Genomic DNA, 20,433 nt, shown 5'->3' on the forward strand with positions numbered 1-20,433 from the left:
CTATTTTTTTTTTTTAACAAAAGACTACTTCTTGTTTTGTTGTTTAAAGCTGGACCAATAGTTTTTTTACCACAACCTATCGCTTGGTATTGACAAGAAGCAACCCTTTGATAAAATATAAAACGACTTGCCGTTTTTTTAAATCTATAATGAAAGTGAAAAGAGAGAATTACTATTAAGTGCTTGAATTTTTATAAAATTTATTAATTAGATCCTATAATTTTTAAGCCTAATTAAAATATTTCTCATTATTTATATATATTACTATTCAGTAATTCTGTTATAATTTTTTATTAGTCAAAGGAATTTATTAACTCCATTGAGAGAGAAGAAAACTTGATGCCCAACATACCCCTATATATCCATTACTTTGCTAACCCACTTGCTTCATGGCTTTACTATAGTCAAAGGGGTTACTCCTCTCAGGACCCATTCTCCAATCCTCCATGTAATTTCATCAGTTACATTCTCGGTGGACCAAAGGAGAGAATATTGACTCAAATCTTCTTCTCTCTAGGCCATGCGTTTCTTCTTCTTCTTCCTCTGCGAACGTAGACAACCTGATTCATTCTCTATTATGCCTCGGGAGCCTTTATGGTACTCTTTCTTGTCTTGTTTTGTCAACCCAGATTTCATTTTTGCTGTTTCCTTAACCCAAATTCCAAAAATCGTATTTTTGATTTGTTTTGTGACTCTGCAATATGAAAAGGAAAAAAAATGAAAATCAGATTGAATAAATTTCAGATTTTCCCATCTTGATTTCTATTTAAATCCATTGAAAAAATTGAAAATCTTGTGGGTTTGAACTTCTTAATTTCTACTGGATTTCTGTTTAAATCCATCACCAAATGGAGCTAATAGTGAGAACTGAGAATAGAAGAGCAGAATGGCAAGAAGACCGTGAACAACAGGGAGGGAATGAAGTTGTAAGAGGGAAGTTGTAAAAGAAGTACATGAGACTGATGACACCCAGGATAAGGAGAATGGCGGTGGTGATTCATGGTTGCACCAATGATAGCGATTTGAGCAATGGTGAAATGGGAGAGCTCTGGGATATTGAGAGCAGCGATGGACTTCATGGGTTGGATGGGAAAGGGAAGGATGGAGAGCAGGCTAGTGGAAGTATTATGAAGGGGCATTATTGGTTTTTCCACTTCAACAAACAGAATCTGTTAAGGTAATGTAATTGACTAAATTGTGTTATTTAATTATAATGAATGATATTTTAATTGATCTTAAAAATTATTGGAATTGATTAATAAATTTTTTAATAATTAAAGGGTTAAATTAATTTAATTGACAATTAGGATAAAAATATAATTTAATTGACTATTAAAATTAATTTAATTTAAACTTTATTATATAAAGTAGTTTTCAAATTCACTTCACTTTAAAATTTCTAATTTTCTATGTATTTAAATTTTATTTTTATTATAATTTTAGATCATTTCTAAAAAATATTTAAAAATTAGAAATTATTTTTTAAAAATGTTTTTTAAAAAAAATTAAAGTGATATTTATATTAAAAAACATTAAAAATGGAAATCATATGTTAAATAAGTTTCACCATTTTTACAAGAAGTTTAATTAAAAAGTAAAAATAAAAACATTTTAAATATTGATAAATAAAATACTATAATTCTATTTATTATTTATAAAATTAAAAAAATTAACTAAAATTTTATATCTTAATTAATTAAATTAAATTTATTAATCCATTTTCTGATTTGTATCATTATATTATAATTTATATAAATGTCTATAATTTATAATTACACAAATAAAAATAAAAAAGAAAGGAAATCATCCACCGTAAAAAATGTCATTAACTTTTTTAATTACTTATAATTATAATTTTATTCTTTAAATTAATTTAAAAAATATATAAATTTAAAATTTCTAATTTCAATATTTATATAAATTAAAAGTTCTTAATACTATTTATATTAAACTTCAATTCAAAATAAAATTTTATAAAAATAATTAAAGAGTATGAAATTTATTAAAACTATGATTTATTAAAAAATTTAATGTTTTTAAAAGAAATAAAAGAAATTAAAAAAAAATAAAAATAGCAACATGCAAACACCAATGAGTTTTAAATGAGCTCTTACCAAAAGAGAGGACATTGCAGAACTTAGCCGATTATAATGTGCGTGAGCGAAAGTCGCCGTACGTAGCGGCGCGGTTTCGAGATATCAATATCACCGAAAGCCGAAAGTAAGTTCTCTCCATTAGTTATGTGAAACAATCGACAAATTTAAATTCATAAAAAAGTCCTAATATAAAAGTGTGAACCTTTAAATATAAAGATATAAAAGAAAAATTAAAAAGTTGGAAATCAAATGATAGAAGTTACGATAAAATCAAAATAAAAACAATACAATTTCTTGTTAAATTTAGGTCAGACTCAGTCCAAAAATTAGTTCAAAGGGATTGTCTATAATTTATATAAAGGCACCTTATCCCTTTCCATAATCGAGATAAGATAACACTTCTCCCTATACTTTCAGCAGTTATCCATTTTGCACTTGGCTACCCAGTGTTTACTGTGGGCACGATTACTGGTACACCAGAGGTGCGTCCTTCCCGGTCTTTTCGTACTAGGGAAATATCATCTCAATGCTCTAACGCCCACATCGAATATGGACCGAATTATCTCACGACATTATGAACCCAGCTCACGTCCGAAAGCAAAGAGAAAGACAATGAGAGAATCCACTAAACCACCAAAATCAAATACTAAAAAACTCATCAAAGTAAAAACAAAAATTGAACTCTCAATTGGCGAATTTTCCCAATCCCTTTTCTCTCACTTTTCTCTCTAGTCTATCTATCAAATCAAATCAAGCTCTTTATTAAACCTAATTCACTTCACAAGTATTTAATAAAATCTTTTCAATTTCAATCTACCTAATCTCTTACGAAAAGAATCTCTTATTTAATTAAAATCAATTACTTTTCAATGATGTAAAAGTTAATGTTCTCAGTGAAATAATGGTAAATTTTCATTTTTTAAAAAGATTTTAATAAATAAATTTCTGAATTTAACATAATAAAAAAAAATTTCAATTACATACGATATATAAAATCAATAATACATATAACTTGCTAACATTTAAATATTAGAATCAAGTTAATGATCTTAAAAAATAATTTAATAAATATTTAAATTTTATTATAGAGTGATGGTAAAAATTTTAAAAATATAATAGAGACTAAAGAAATTAAAAATAAGACTTTCTCAAGAATTTCATAAAAATGGAGATTGAAATCTCCAACAATATCCTTCATAGTTTAACACTATTAAAATAAATAAAAAATCTAATTGGATATTAATATTAATTTAATTTAAAATTCTGTAATATAAAATAATTTTAGAGTTTACTTAAAACTCTTAATTTTTGATGTATTTGGTGAGCATTCGCTCGGTTCAGATTTAATATTTATGAAAATCAAACCGAACTGATTTTGATTAAAAATTAAATGGAATCGAATTGATCTGATTTAATTTGATCGATTTTAATTTTTAATAAATTTTTTATTTTTTATACTTTATTTTTAATATTTTAAAATTTAATTAAAATATTTTAATTTTGATATGATCTAATTTCTCCATATTCTTGAAAATAACATATTATATTTACTAATCGGTTCGATTTAATTTTTTTTATTTTTTCTAATTAAAACTGAACCGAATTGAAATAATCAAAATTTTTAAAATTAAAAATCGAAACGAACCAAAATGAATAAAAAATTAAATTAAAATTTTAAATTAATTTAATTTGATCTGTTTTTTCAGTTTAAATCGAATACTGCTCACTCTTAATAAAAGCTATACATTATAAATTATTTTTAAAAAATTATTATTTTATTTTCTTAAAACAAAAAACTAAACTCACCTTTATATTAAGAAAAATATTGAAAACGAGAAACTATATATTAAACAAGTCGTATCCATTCTTACAAGAAGTTTAAAAAAAGAAAATAAAAATAAAAACATTTGAAAACGGTTAATTATATATATTGATACATAAAATAATACTATATATTATTTATAAATTTAACAAATTAATTAAAATTTACATATAATTTATAATATATATAAAAATAGAAAAGAGAGATAAATAATTGAACTGCCAAAATTTCAATTAATTATTTAAATTATTTATAATTATAATTTTTATTATTTAAATTTATTTTAAAATATATATAAGTCTAAAATTTTTAGTTAGTCCTATTTATATTAAAATTCAATTCAAAGTAAAATTTTTATAAAACAATTAGGTCTATTGGCTCAAAAAGACAATAATATAATATATAAAATTGAAATTAAAATTCATATTATATTTTTTATAATATAAAAAAAAATTTGAGAGATCTCAGATTTTATTTTTCTAATTTTCAGTCCCCCATTTGAAAAAACAAGAGAGATAAAAGAAAAAAAGAATTAAAAAAAAAAAGAGAGATAAAAGAAAGAAAGAATTCTGCTAAGTTCTTTGAATCTCTCCTTGCATTCACAAAATCCTCACCTACAACAAATCCCAAACATCAAATCCTAATCCAAAACACTTGACAGCAGCCAAATTTTTCCTTCAAAAAAAAAAGAAAGAAAGAAAATAAAGAAATCATACAAGAAACATGAAAAAATATATATATACCAAACTCAAATTAGCTATAACCCATGTATACTACAATCTCTTCTCTTCTCACCATGTCTTCTTCCTCTTTTAACACCAATGGAACCCATTTTATCCATTGCTTGTGAAAATGCCTGAAAGAATTTCTGCTTATTAGTCCCAAGCTGCTGAACCAAGGGCTTGGTTCGTGGGTCCAGAAACAGGGCTTGGTCAGAGGCCAACAAGCCCAGTTTAGCCTCCAAGTTCCCATAATAAGCATGATCAAACAAGAATGGAGTTGTAACATCAAATGGTGCAACAATGTCTTCATTTCCACCAAACTGTGGGCAGGACATTCTCAGTGCCTTGAGGAGCCTTGGGTCAATCACAGGGTCAGGCTGCTTGGTGCCACCGTAGTTGTAGAGGCGATTGATAAAATGCTTACAATGAGCAAAACCTATTGTGTGTGCTCCTGAGAGAACCACTAGATCTTGTGGTGTTAATCCTTTGGAATTGAAAAGCTTCAGTAGTTGATCAATGGTTGAATTTGCTTGAGGTAGATTATAGGGTACCCTTGATGCCATTGATATTTTGCCATCCCATCTCCCTTTCTTCACTTGGTAATAAGGTCCCCCTGCCTGCGTCATGAAAATGTAGCATATGGAATTAGAGCACTCCATTATAGGATTATTTAGAAGAAAATAGACGCCTATAAAAAGGACTTCTATAAATTAAAATTTAGGGAAATTTATGAAAAAATTTTTAATATTTCAAAAATATTTTAATATATTTTTCAAAATTTACCCATAATTTAAATAGTTAATTTTTCTAAAATTTATATAGAAATTTGAATATAAATTACTAATTTAATAATAATACAAATGATTTTTATTGGGGTCATATAATAATATTGTTATCCTAACAGAAAATAACTAAAAGAGTACAGTTTTGAGAAAATAAAAATCATTGACCACATCCAGTTACCAATGAATGAGACATTTAGAAAACCAATACAAGTCAAATGCCAGTCTTATTGTCTATTAGTTCTCTCATCATGTTACCAGTGAATGAGGCATTTGGTTTTTCACAGCATTGGTCCTATTTTTGGAAGGATTAATTGATTAATATTCTTGACTTTCATAGAGATATTGATTCTAGCAAAGGACAAATAACCTAGCTGTTCAAATCACATGGACTTAATGATTTTTTATACTTTCTTGCCCTTTTAGAAGAGTTTGTTTTGTTCTAAATACTTTGTCAAAAATGACAAAACCAATCTTCCTTTTTCCACCTTTCTACTTTGGAAGCATTATGAGTATGAGCACCCCAACATATATTTTCACCTACAGTCAAGAAATTTGATTTCCCTTATATCAACAAACCAGCCCTATGCTTTGGATTATTTATAGGACTTTGTTACCATCAATATATTCCAAATTGTTAATAAGTTTTGATTGAGTGGGATAAGATCTAGAGTTTGAAATAGTTAATTAAGGATTGAGTAGGGGATATCAAGAATTGAAATGCAGAGGCATACCAGGTGGACATAATCTCTGGCAGCAATTGCAAGAATATCTGCACAGGATACAACACCAGGACACTTGCTCTCCACCAATGCCTTAGCCTTTCTAATGCTCTCATATCCCTCCACCCTCAAATCCTTGTTATCTTCTGCATCCTTCTCTGCCAACTCTTTGCTTCCAGGCTTCGTTGATATCAAGATAGAAGCATCACAACCCTTCAATAATCCAACCAAAAAGAAAATAAAGAATTATAATGCAAACCAAAAGCTAATTAGCATCTGCTAATTAAGATGACAGAGAATAAATTGCTTGAAATGTGAGGAAATTTTGGCTAAAATTTGCATGCATGGAGAAATAGTGTAGAATTTAGATTACTTCTACAAAGCAGTCATGGAAGAATAGGCGAATGGTGGCTGGCCCTGAAACTGGAGTTTCTTTGAATTGTTGGGAAGTGACTGAACCAACAAGTTGTTCAAGTTGAGGACAGTTTTTTGCATAGTAGTTAATGGAAAGTTGGCGTGGTAGGCGAGTGGAGTTGGTGGTTTTGGCTAGAGAAATTGGCAAGAAAATGAGCAAACAAGCGAAAACAAATGATAGTGAGAGGAGAAGGCAAACAGAAGAAGAAGAAGAAGGGGCAGGCATGATTAGTATCTATGCTGCAGTTAGGACAAAGAAGCAACAGTAATGGGAAATATAAAGGTCAAGTGAAGACCTCAAGAGTAGAATTTTTTATTTTTATTTTTATTTTTTTTGTGGAACAGATCGTCATGTAGAAAAATAATAAAAAGAGAATCAAAACCCGTGAAGGCCAAGACATACAGATAAAGATGGTAGAGAGAGAATAATTAAGGAATGCCCTTCAAAGTTCAAACCCTGCTGGTTATTCAAAGTCCAAGTCTTCATATGGGTTGGTATTATTTAGCTAATTGCATAGAACTTATAAAATTAGCATCATTAATGGCATCATTAACATTCTTGATTGAGGACAAAATTATTACTTTGTCATCAATTTGTGAAACATATCACCATCAATCACTTCTCATTCTTTCTTTTTCTCATTTTTGCTATGCAATCATTATTACTTTGTCTAAAGTTTTGCTTAATTACATGTTGTCCTTAAGAAAATTTAATCTTTGGAGGGGTTTAAATTATGTGGGATAACCCCAAAAGCCAAATATTAAACAGTTTTACGGCCTATTTCCACCAAGTTGGCTAGAATAGAAATGGATTAATTTCAACAATGTCCAAGTATTGACTAATTGCCTTATGGCCTTCTGTTTTATTTGAAAAAAATTTTGCACATAAACATTTTTTTTTGTCAGTGATGATCAATATTGCATAGAACAAGTGTACAAAAATTGTTCAATACGTGTTTTGATTATGTAGATTAAGTGTTTGTGAGAACGTCTACGAGAATATATGCTGAGTAGGAGTATATGACCCATAATTTGTCACATGGAATAATCAAGTTATTTTCATGAAATGATTGCTTTCTATAAACAAAACATTAATTAGTCAATTACCTGAGCCAGCATTATTAAAATTAACCCATTGATGGTTATGAAATAGCCTTTAACAGATGCTGCTGTGGATAGAGAGTGAGTCCCACTTCTCAAGTAAAGGCAAGTTCTTAAATGCACAGCATGTGCAAAGAGGAGGGACCTCACCTCATCCCACCTGACCCAGATTAATCTGAGCCATTGGTTCTCTTCTCTAGAAAAAACCCAAAAAAAAGAAAACAAAAAATCAGTGGCAAGTTACCTTTGCTTCTCAGTTGTGGCTTCAGTGGAGCAAAGGGCTTTTCTTCTGTGAGTGCAGTAAAAGCTGCATATTCTATCAAATATTAATACTGTCATTCCAATGGACAGCCTTCTTTAAATGGTTACCTTATGGACTGTGAAAAAGAGAAGAGAAAGTAACCCATGACACAGCAGCACAACGTTGCCAAAAAGTTTTAATTCTCAGTGGGAACCCACTGAGATTGATGAGCTAATAAAGCGACCCATTGCTTGTGACATGTAATAGAATGGCCAACAGATGTGTGGGTTAGTTACAGTGCAGTGTGGTTAAGCTGCCAAGCTGGGGCTATAGGTGGTAGATGTGATGGACCGGTGGCTTTGTTTTAAAAAATAACTAATTAAATTTATGGATTTGTTTTAAAAAATAACTAAAATCAAACCAATTAATTTTAAATAAATAAATAAATCAATTTATTTTAATTTTTATTAAAAATTAATTACCCTTAACACCAGTACTTTAGCACAAAGCCTGAAACCCACAACCTACTGTTTTGTTTGCTTTTCTGTTTAATTTAACCTAACCTAATGTCTTGTTTGCTTCTTAAGATCTATTAGATTCATCTAACTACCTAACCCATATATTTAAAGGAGAAAAAGAAAAGAGAGATAAAAATGAAGTCAAATGGCAATGTTGTCAACTCTGGCGTCTAAAGACTAAACCCCTCAATGTTTTCACCCAAAATAATGGATAAAAAAATAAAAAAGCCCATACAGTCTCTGAATAAGACCGTGGCAACTTAACCCAAAGCTGTTTTCCTCTGCCGTTTAGCTTTGGAAAAAGACAAATATGTCACCAATAACTAGAACTGCCTACAAAATAAAAGTGTTCTTAATCTTTCTGCCGTTTAGCTTTTCTCTCAATTCTCCCGTTCCTTTAGTTTCTAGAGATTTTATTATCTCTTGCCGCTATTCAGTCATCTCTTATCCCTTCATCCAATGCCTAGCTCTTCTGTGTATTTGAGAAGTGGATTTTTTTCCTCACTGTCCTATTTAACTGGTTATAAATATGATTTTTTGTGGTTATGGGATAATGGTAGAGATATACTGGGGTATTTCTCCTGAGATCTCCTAAAATTACAAAGAAATTTTTTTTATTTTTCCAAAAATGAGACCTTGCCTTACTTGAAAGCCCATAATATTTTACACATATTATTAAGTTTAGTAAAGAATGGCCATAGTTCACTCTCTCTTTAAGTCTTTCTCTCTTCTCTATTGTTTTTTTTAAGGCACTTCGGCCTCTCTTTCTATCATTTAGCGACTCTCTCTACTCCAATGGAGCAAGGGGGCTTTCTTTCCTTTGTCCCAAAAGTGCGTTGCCTTTTCCTCCTTCTAAGTATTTATGTATAAATAATACTATTTATTGATTTTATAGCAGAATAGTGTTGTTTTGGTGAGGGTTTCATTGGAATCTATTATGCATTTTTTTTTTGTAGTGCAGGAGGAATAACAACCATGACATTATCCGGAAGAGGTTGGTGCTCTACAATCGAGCTCCTTATATAGTGTGTTATATATAATATGGAATCCTATATAAGATATGATATGAAATTCTAGATAAGATATGATATGGAGTCCCAAATAAGATAGGATATAGAATCCTATCATATAAGAAAAATATTTTGATATGCATAATGTCCTATTATGATTAGAATTCTATCACTTTATTAGGAGTTATAAGATATCTGAATAGTTGACATAATTTGTATTATTGATATCTAGATTTAATATATTTTAATATTGACCTGTATCAGTAGTCTCCCTTACAGTGGTTGAATATTTAGGTTCGATACTGGATTATTTCCTTTGACGAACTTATCATTTTATGAGAATTTTGGTAAAAAATAATTTTGGTAAATGCTTTAACTTTTCCCTTGACGAACTTATCGTATTGTATTTTGACCTTGGAGGCCTCAGTTTTTTTTAAACTTATTTTGTGGTAATAATATTTTATGGGTGCATTTTATTCCAGATGAGAAGACTAAAGTTACTAATATGTAACTAAAAATATAAGTGTTTCAATAGATGAACGTGTATGATTAAATAAATATTACCTAACTTATATTCCCATATGCTTTGATGGCTTGATATTAATGAGATCTGGTACTATGCTGCCATCATGAGAATCTGAATGGGCATCAATTGTTGATGACGGCAAGCAGATCGCTTAATGAGGGCATTCTTACATTGCGTAAGTGGGCAATTAATTGCTTGAAAGAGCGCTCTTATATTGCCTAAGTGGACAATTGATTGCCTGAAAATATGCTCTTACATTGCCTAGAGGTGCTCTTACATCGCTTAAATAGGCAATCGATTGCCTAAAATGACGCTCTTATGTCGTCTAAGTAGACAATTGATTGTCTCAAAGGACACTCTTACGTTGCCTAAGTGGACAATTGATGGCCTAAAAGAGCGCTCTTATATCGCCTAGGGGCGCTCTTACGTCGCCTAAGTTGGAAATTAATTGCCTGAAAGAGCACTTTTGGTGCTCTTACATCGCTTAAGTGGGCAATTGGTTGCCTGAAAAGGCACTCTCACGTCGCCTAAGAGCGCTCTTACATCACCTAAATGGGCAATTGGTTGCCTGAAAAGGCGCTCTTACATCGTCTAATGGCACTCTTACATCACCTAAGTGGACAATTAGTTGCCTAAAATGGTGCTCTTATATCGCCTGAGTGGGCAATTGATTGTATGAAAAGGCGCTCTTACGTCGCCGAGTGGCGCTCTTTAATTGCCTAAGGGCGCTCTTACGTTGTCTAGGTGGACAATTGATTGCCTAAAAGAGCGCTCTTATATCGCCTAGGGGAGCAATAGGTCACTTGGATTTAAAGAAAAGTCTTACGATATGTGGACCGTACTATCAGTTTAGAATTGTGCCTATATAACCGGTTAAAACTCATTTGCAAAATTAATTATTGTACAAGATGTAAAAGTATAAAAATTAAATTTGCCTGAGATGACCCATAATGATATATAATCCTAAAGTTAAAGCATAGTCTAAATAGAAAAATAAATATAAAAGTAAAAAGTAATTATTACTTAGAGTTGGTTATTAAGTACATAATATTACTTGGTTGATGTGTGTAAACATCACCATCTTACAATAAAATAATTTATAACTTTTCTTTTTCTTTTTTTTTTATACAATAAAAGGTTTTTTCTTGGCTAATAAACTTTCATATTTAATGAGAGCTTGAGTGATACTTAAAAGTGATATATATTTATTTAAGTCATTTAGCGACGGTGAAATCCCATCACTAATTCAGAGATATCGTCACAAAGTCTTTGCTATAGTAGTAACCTGCAAATGTTGGTCACAAAAATTTTGTGACGAAGGTAGCAAATATGGGATTAAGTTCGTTGTAAATTTGTTGTATAAGCTTTTTGCGACGGAATAATAGAGTGTGGGCGAGATACAAATTTATTGTAATAGATTTTGCGACAGAATAAACTATTTTAGTGACGGAAATATTTCCGTCGCAGAAGATCAAATTTCTAAAAAAAATAGAAGGAATATATAAATTTCGTTGTAATATATTTTGCCACTAAAATATTTCTGTCACATAAGTTCAAATTTTTACTTATTTGATCACAATATTCTTTAAATAATAAAAAAGTGTGAGATACATAATTTTTATATTGTTTCTCATAGACGACGCCAATAATATTATTCACATCATAATTCTTTGGGAATGGACATGCAAAATAAAAGAAAATACTGGGTGAATTATTTTGACAACCTCTCCGATGCTTAAGTTAGTATGTGTGAAGAGTAAATTATAGAATTTATTGATAGAGAGAATCATATACATAATTATAGAGGTTGTGAACTCCTTATATAGTGTGTTAGATAGAATTTAGATAAGATAAAATATAGAGTCCTAAATAAAATAGGATATAGAATTTTATCAGATAAGGATAATATTTTGATATGTGTAGTATTCTATTGTGATTATGATTCTACTACTTTATTCAGAATTACATGATATTTGAATAGTTGATGTGATTTGAATTATTGAGAACCATTTAATATATTTTAATATTAATCTACATTACTTCTATGACTGATAATATACATATTCAACATAATTTTACACTAAATATTTAGTTAAATAGGAACGGAATGGTATTGATTTTAGGTAAATTTTTGTGAATATTATATAGAAATACAAAATAGAACAAAGATATAATAAATATAAGGGGAATGAATTGATTGAAAGCAGTAACTGTGTAAAGCCTTAGGCAAAAACTTGAGCAAATCTTTTTGCTGATAGAAAAATACAAAACACGAAGAATATAAAACTGACATGCTAAATCTAAATTTTCTGATTATTGAGTTGTCACGGGACTCGAATCTCATTATATTTGCATCAGGCTTAGGAAACTTTGCCCCTCTTTAGGAAATAAATTAGAACAATATTTTAGTTATGAAACTTTAATTTTATCTCTTTTTGGGAATCAAATTTAGCTTATAATTTATCTAGAGTTTTAGTATTTAAACTTAGGATTTTGGCAGCAGCCACCTTTACTATTTGGCAGAATTTTTTCACATCTTTTTTTTGTCGATCAGTATGAGCAACTAATTTTTTAATTTTTAGTTGAAAATAAGTTGAAATTTTAGTTTTTTAAAAATTGTGAGTTCTAAACTTAATTATTTATTTTTATTATTCCAATCTTTATACCATTTCAGTTATTTTTCGTATTACTATTGTCTCTAGTAATTGATAATAGTACTAATTGTTTATTTAGCATGGGGATATATTATTAGTCGAAATATTTGAATTCATAATTGTTCGAGATATTGAATATTAGTGTAACCCATAAAAAAATTACATGATCTAATTTAAATAAGTTGCACACTGAATTTATTGGTATTAAAAGATATAGGTTATGAGATCTGATGACCGCTGGATTTCTCCATCCTGGCCCAGGACCTGGATCATAGCCAAAAGCCCATCTTGCAAAGGCCCACGCACCTGATATGCACAACAAGCCTGGCTCATTCAACCTTCAAGGCCGAGCTCAATGTAATACCCGGCTAGAATCCGGCATCGGGATTCCTGCCTTCCGGCGGAATCTAGGGTGTTGGATCTCTCTAGAAGGGTAGAATGTGTTTTCTAAAATGTTTTCACTTGATTTCATGGTTTTAAATGAAAAAGAATTGAGTTTTGAAAAGAAAAGACCAAGGAAGCGTTTGCCAGGTTCGGCCGCCGAAAGTGAAGTTCGGCCGCCGAACATGGAAAGGCTTCGGGAGCGCCTTTGGCCTCCGAAAGTCTTGTTTGAACGAGCCAAGGTTCGGCCGCCGAAAGTCAAGTTCGGCCGCCGAACATGCATGAGTTTAGGGGGCACGTTAGGCCGCCTAAGGTCTTCGACCAGGCCACCTATAAAAGGCCCTCAGATCGGAAATGGGAGAGTTTTCTCCCCATTCTCGTGCCCAGGTGAGTTCATGTCCTCCCTTGGTCGATTTCACGTTTTCCTTCATCTTCTATGGTTTTTATGAGTTTCATTCTTGGTTTTGAAGAGTTTTAAGCTTGGATCACGGATTTGGAGCTTGGAGACCCCGGAGCTAGTTTCCTCCACATCTCCAAGGTTCGGGTCACACCAACCCTCGATCTCCAAGAGGTTAGTGTAGATCCTTGCTTTTCCTTATGTTTAATGAAGTTTTAAGTAAGTTTTATAGAGTTTGATGGTTGAGTTTGGGTAGAAATGCATGTTTAAGGTTTATGTGGGTTTTATACCCAATGTATGTTATGTGATGTTTGTGTTGAGGAGTTTATGTTAGTTTATGCTCCTTTATGCTTGTGGGAGTGAGTATGCATGATTGGGAGAGAGTATGTGAGGATTTGGGTATATTTGAGTTTGGTTTTTGGTTTGGCAGAATCGGACCTGTTGTCCAGAGGGGTCCAGGTTCGGCCGCCGAAAGGAGTTTCGGCCGCCGAACCTGCATGGGAGGCAGTCTTTAGGCTGCCGAACGTGCCCCCGAAGGAGGGACTTTCGTTTCTGTCCAGGGGTTTCGGCCGCCGAACCTGCCGCCGAACTTACCCGAGTTTCGTCTCTGGAAGGGACTTTCGGCCGCCGAAGGTGCCGCCGAAAGTGCCCTGTCCAGCCGTTTCTTGGGTGTTTCCTATGCATGTTTTAGTAATGTTTAGAGGGGTTTTTGGGGGTATGTTTATGAGTTGTTTAGAGTATGTTTGGCACCTCATTCGAGTCCACCTGTGTAGGATCGGACCCGAGGGACCGAGGAGGCCAGTAAGTGCTAGCAGTTGCAGAGTCTGTCAGCGTCTGCCAGGAGGTGAGTAGAACTAAACCTAATCTTTTATTTTAAGAAATCAAATGTCTAATGCATCTTTATTTTAAGGAATTCAAATGCCTAAAGCATATGCATGCATCATGTTTATATGTAATAGGATGATTGCACTAGTTTCACGAATATGACGCATTGCATAATTTGCTGTGTATATGATGTGATGGGTGGACCAAGGTGACCTCAATAGCCCGCAAGTCTGTCAATGAGTCTTTGTCAGTCGGGCAAATACATGTAGGAAAGCCCTATGAAAGCTCCTTCGGGGCCAAGTTTTGACAGAGGGAATGTTGGGGTCATGTCTAACCCTGAGGGGAAGGACGTTTGAGAACCCTCTAAAATCACCCGCAAGAGGAAGAGATTGCTAGCGTGAACTCAAGCGGGGAAGAAAGGTTTGATGTGTATTCGTTGTGATATGACGCATTTCATGAAAGCATAAAATAAAATGAAATAATAATAATGATAATAAAATGAATAATAATATACCTAAAAATGGAGGAATTAAAGCAAATGTTTTTAGTTTCTGCTCACTGGGCTCTTGTAGCTCACCCCATTCCCTTAACCCCAGTTTTGCAGGGCCAGAGTAAGTCAGATAGAGCTACGGGAAAGAAGAGGTTCAAGCATGGGTTGCCATGTTTGGTTGTAATAGCTTAGCTATGTTTTGTTTACGTTTGAATAAGGCTTGATGTGTATGTTTATGGTTATAGTGGATGTTATGTAAGGAAGTTGTTAAAGAGATGATATGTTATGTAATGCTATATATGTTTCGTATGCTTGTTTAGCTTAGTAGTGGACATGATGATAATGTTGATTTATGGACATGATAGATGGACTTGATGTATATAAAGATTATGATGAATGGAAAGAGTAATGAGTATGTTATAAGAGATAGAGCCAAGCTAAGAAAGTATGTGAGATGTATAGTATAGAGTTGTGCTTTGCCTAGTGTAGGTTAATCCCTTGGTTTTGCATGATCAATATGAAAGTTAAAGAAATGTTTTAAGAATGTTTTCAAGTTATATGAAGTATGTATGGCCGTGAGGGAAGAAAGGGTCTCAATCCCTTGACCCAAAGCGGATATGTTTTTACAGCTAGCTTGATGACTCATCTAGTATGAAGTTCTATGTTTCTATACATAGGTCAAGCTGAAATAAAGAAAAAGTTTAAAGGTTTTCTGAAAAAGCTTAAGTTTTTATGAAAATGCTGATCATGTATGGGATTATTACCTAGAGTTCAGGATGTCTAGAGGCTTACTACGGGTCCCGGCGGCCTTAAGCCGATCTGGATCCTAGTGCCGTGCAGTTTGGGGCCGTTACAAGAGGTGTACCGGTTTTCGGGCTGTTACATCAACCAAGCTCCTTCACCCAAATCGGCCCAGTCCGCGACCAACAGGCCCTCTCCTCTCAGACTCAGCGTCCGGCCCGACTCTCGGCCCAATCCAGTATCCAGAGCCATACTCAGACAGCCTAGCAGATCCGCTCGAACGTACGCACGAGGAGAATCAGAAGCCGTTACGCATGAAGCAGGCTGCTGATACCCTCGTACATCCGAATCTGTATGTCAGAGACGCGTGTCCCAATCATGGAAAGGCCTTTACACGTCATCAGCAAGCATAACGAAATGGATAAAAGGGGGAACCCCCCCCCCCCAGAAAGTTAAGTTTTATCTTTTAATACAAAAACCCTTGTAAAACCCTACTCTATTGGATCTCAGATCATCAATTGGCGCCGTCTGTGGGAAACGAAGGAGATCTTTTCATCACCGGAGTTTTCACTTTCAAAACCCACTGAGATCCACGATGGCAAACCACCAAGAAAGTAACCTTAACATTCCAAATGACCTGAGCTCTGCCCAAGATGGGCAGCAGTTCTCCTTCTCTAGCCCTACAACGTTGAATAACCAAACGCCTATTCCTCTTAATCCCTCGCCAAGCTTGGCAGGGAATACTCCCACCATGACTCTGTCTAACCAGGACATTCAAACTATGGCCCTCCAGCTACAGACTACTGCTCACTGGTTGGGGCAGATAATGCAACAGAGGGGCCTTAGCACCCCAGTAAATGCACTCCCAGTAGTGGAGGAACCCAGAACTAATGAACCCCGACCTACCTTTGACCGCCTCCAAACTAACAGCCACGATGCCGGGGAAGAGGAAGAACCGGAGGCCCGAATCCATGGGAGAAGGGCAAGAGAGTTGATAGAAAATGAGGAGGTGGACAACTATTCTGCCGGAACAACCAGGGAAACGAGAACTGAAACAGAGGAGGAGGAATACAGCTGGGGCAAAGGATCCAGCCCGGAAAACGAGAAAATGAACCAAAAGCTGAAAAGGTTGAAAGAGCATCTCTTAGCCGAGCTAGGTAAGAAAGATCAGAGCCAAACCTCTTTGCCCACCTCTTCTCCTTTCTCAAAGATAGTGCAGCAGGAGATCGTTCCCAAGAAGTTTATGATGCCGCCAATGGCGGCCTATAATGGAGCTGGTAAACCGAGAGAGCATGTCATGAACTATAAGACCTTTATGGAGTTGCAAACCCTGTCAGATGCCTTAATGTGTAAGGTGTTCCCAACAACACTCTCGGGACCGGCGCGGGCGTGGTTCAACAGCCTGGAGGCCGAAAGCATTAGAAGTTTTGGAGATCTTGCCACCCGCTTCATCAGCCGGTTCATAGCCGGGGTGCCAGCTGATAGGAAGACGAGCTATCTAGAAACAGTGAAACAGAAAGAAGGTGAATCACTCAGAGAGTATGTTGCCCGCTTCAATACGGAGGCCCTGCAGATTCCCGAGCTGGATGAAGGAAGAGCGGTGGAGGCCATGCAAAAGGGAACAACCTCTGCCGAGTTCTTTGGTTCTTTGAGCAGAAAACCTCCAACCTCACTGGCTGAGTTGATGAAGAGGGCGGAGAAGTATATAAGGCAGGATGACGCCTTGGTGACGAGTAGATTTGCTAAAGGGATGGCCGGAAAAGAAAAAGCCCCGGAGGAGAGAAGGCCAGAGAGACACGAGAAGAAACATGGAAAGAGGCCTGAGCCGTACAAACAGGCTTGGGAGAAAAGGGATCAAAGGCCTCCACCTCCTCCTCGGGTTCTTGAACCAAGAGTGCTCCCTCCTTGGGTTCCCGAGAAGCCAACCCCCCTCAACGCTTCCAGAGCCGAAGTGCTCATGGCAGTCCAAGATAAGGAGTTCCTCCAGTGGCCCAAACCCATGAAGTCGGAAGCAGATCATAGAAATCCTGACAAGTATTGTCAGTACCACCGGAGCCATGGGCATGATACGAATAACTGTTTTCAGTTAATCGCGGAGATTGAGAGGCTAATAAAAAGGGGACACCTCAAAAATTTTGTGAAAAAACCAGAGGGACAGAGGCCTCAGTCTGGTCCGACAACTCATACGCCTAGAAGAATAGGACCTGGACCAGTGAATGATGGATCCAGTGGGACCATCCACATGATTGTTGGAGGAACGGGAGGACGGATGAGCCGCCGAGGAAAGAAGAGAAACCGGGAAGGAGAGACTAGCAGTAGTGAAGTCATGCAAATCGTTAACCACTCTCCCATGATCATCACCTTCTCCCCAGAAGATGCTCAGTGTATTCAGATGCCCCATGATGATGCGCTTGTCATTGAAGCTGTCATTCATAATTATCGGGTAAAGAAGGTCTTAGTGGATGATGGGAGTAAAGTCAACTTGCTACCATACCGAGTGTTTCAGCAGATGGGAATTCCAGAGGAACAGTTGGTTCGGGACCAGTCACCAATCAAGGGGATCGGAGGAGCACCGGTTCTTGTAGAGGGAAAAGTAAAGCTGGCTCTTACCTTGGGAGAAGCACCCAGAGATCGCACCCATCATGAGGTGTTTTTGGTGGTCAAACTCCCACTGAGCTATAATGCGATTTTGGGGAGGCCTGCGTTGTTCAACTTTGAAGTTGTCACCAGCATCAGATATTTAGCACTCAAGTTCCCAACAGAGGAAGGAGTGGGAATGGTTCGAGGTAGCCAGGATGAAGCACGGGCAGTATACTTGGCCACAGTAACAGAGCCGAGCTCAACTGAAGAAGCACTCGACTCGGAAGTTCTGGAGGTCAGGGATGAAACAAAAGAAGCCCGGACAGAGCCAGTTGGAGAATTGGATACCTTCCCCTTGTCAGAAGCAGATGCAAACAAGGTCTTCAGTCTTAACGCCAGCCTCACCAAAGAACAAAAAGGTGAAGTCATGGCCCTGATCCGAAGTCATGCGCCGACCTTCGCATGGAAGCCTTCAGACATGCCGGGAATTGACCCCAAAGTGATGACACACCGATTGAATGTTCTCCCCGAGACTAGACCAGTAAAGCAGAAGAAGAGAGTAGTGGGAAGAGAGAAGCAGCAGGCCACCCGGGAAGAAGTGCAGAAGCTAGAAGAGGCAGGCTTTATTAGGGAAGTTATGTACCCACAGTGGTTGGCAAATCCTGTGTTAGTCAAGAAAGCCAATGACAAATACAGGATGTGTATAGATTTTACCGACCTAAATAAGGCCTGCCCTAAAGATTGTTATCCCTTACCCGATATTAATAAAATGGTCGACTCAACGGCCGGTTTTGATTATATGTCTTCTTTGGATGCTATGTCGGGTTATCATCAAATCCCAATGGAAAGGTCGGATGAGGAAAAGACCTCATTCATAACTGAAGATGGAACTTATTGTTATAGGGCTATGCCCTTTGGATTGAGAAATGCCGGGGCAACGTATCAGAGGTTGATGAATAAAATCTTCAAAAATCAGATCGGTAGAAATCTGGAAGTGTATGTAGACGATATGGTGGTCAAAAGTTCCACTTTCCAACAACACATAGCAGATCTGAGGGAGGTATTCGGGGTATTAGATCAGTACAGAATGAAGTTGAACCCGGCAAAATGTGCCTTTTTCATTAGGGGAGGAAAATTTTTGGGGTACATGGTGAGCGGTAAAGGCATCGAGCCTAATCCGGAGAAAGTGGAAGCCATACTGAATATGCCAGAACCGACCTGTGTAAGAGATGTTCAGAGACTAACCGGGAGAGTAGTAGCGCTTAACCGATTCATGTCGAGGTCGGCAGAGAAATGCTTGCCATTCTTCAAAAAGTTGAGAAAAGTACCGAATTTCGAATGGACAGAAGATTGCCAAAAGGCCTTCGTAGAGCTTAAAAAATATCTCAGCTCGCCTCGTGTGCTCAGCAGTCCCATAAAAGGAGAAGAACTTCTGATATACCTGGCGGCCTCAGAACAAGCAATCAGCGCAGTGCTAGTAAGGGTGGAAGAAGAAGAACAGAAGCTTGTTTTCTACGTTAGCAAGGTACTCAGAGACACTGAGGTCAGATATTCGAACATTGAAAAATTGGCTTACTCCTTATTGTTAGCAGTCCGGAAATTCAGAGTTTATCTAGAAGGCCACCAAGGAGTCGTGATGACAGACCAACCCTTAAAGAAAATTCTACATAGGCCGGAAACCTCAGGGCGGATGTTGGCATGGTCTGTAGAGATTAGCCCTTACTGTCTAGAGTACCAACCTCGAACAGCTATAAAATCCCAAGCTCTGGCTGACTTCATAGCAGAATGCGCATTCAATGAGGAGAAAGGAGGATCATCCTCAGAGTTATCAAGAACGGAGGAAGAGAGAGAGCCCCCCCAAGAATTTAGCTGGAAGCTGTATGTAGACGGAGCATCAGGCGCTGAGGGTAGTGGCGCTGGGATAATGCTTAAGGGGTCAGAAGGTTTTAAAGTATGTTATGCCTTGCGTCTAGAATTCACGGCTTCTAACAATATGGCCGAATATGAAGCCCTGGTAAATGGAATGTTGGTAGCTTCGGAGGTCGGGGTAACAGACCTCGAGGTGAATAGCGACTCTCAGTTGGTGATCAACCAGGTGAAGGGAGTATATCAGGCTAGGGACCCCATCATGAAGAATTATCTCGATAAAGTAAAAACTATAGAAGCCGAGCTCACGGGTCGGGGAGTTATCGTCAGATTTCAAAGAATACCTCGGGATGAAAATGAGGAAGCAGACCTGCTTAGTCGATTGACCAAAGAGGAGTTAGAACAGCTTCCCGATGAAGTATATATACAGCATGTCCGCACACCTGCTTTTAAAACAACAAACACGGTACTACAGGTAGAACAGAGCCCAACTTGGATGACCCCATACCTGAGATACTTGGAGGAGGGCAAGCTCCCCGAAGATA

The 20,433-nt window shown here is 35.9% G+C and overlaps 1 protein-coding gene across 1 annotated transcript; it reads right to left on the reverse strand.

Moving 5' to 3' along the window:
* Positions 1 to 4,471: 4,471 nt before the first annotated feature.
* On the reverse strand, positions 4,472 to 6,908 carry LOC110603541 (peroxidase 19). Its single transcript, XM_021741295.2, has 3 exons — positions 6,518 to 6,908; positions 6,157 to 6,357; positions 4,472 to 5,257 (listed from the first exon to the last, which is right to left on the reverse strand). The coding sequence occupies exons 1-3, from the start codon at positions 6,782 to 6,784 to the stop codon at positions 4,676 to 4,678; spliced, it is 1,050 nt and encodes a 349-aa protein (XP_021596987.1). The 5' UTR covers positions 6,785 to 6,908; the 3' UTR covers positions 4,472 to 4,675.
* Between the last annotated feature and the right edge of the window lie 13,525 nt (positions 6,909 to 20,433).

Source organism: Manihot esculenta, chromosome 16 (genome assembly GCF_001659605.2).
Source record: "Manihot esculenta cultivar AM560-2 chromosome 16, M.esculenta_v8, whole genome shotgun sequence".
Classification (NCBI taxonomy): domain Eukaryota; kingdom Viridiplantae; phylum Streptophyta; class Magnoliopsida; order Malpighiales; family Euphorbiaceae; genus Manihot; species Manihot esculenta.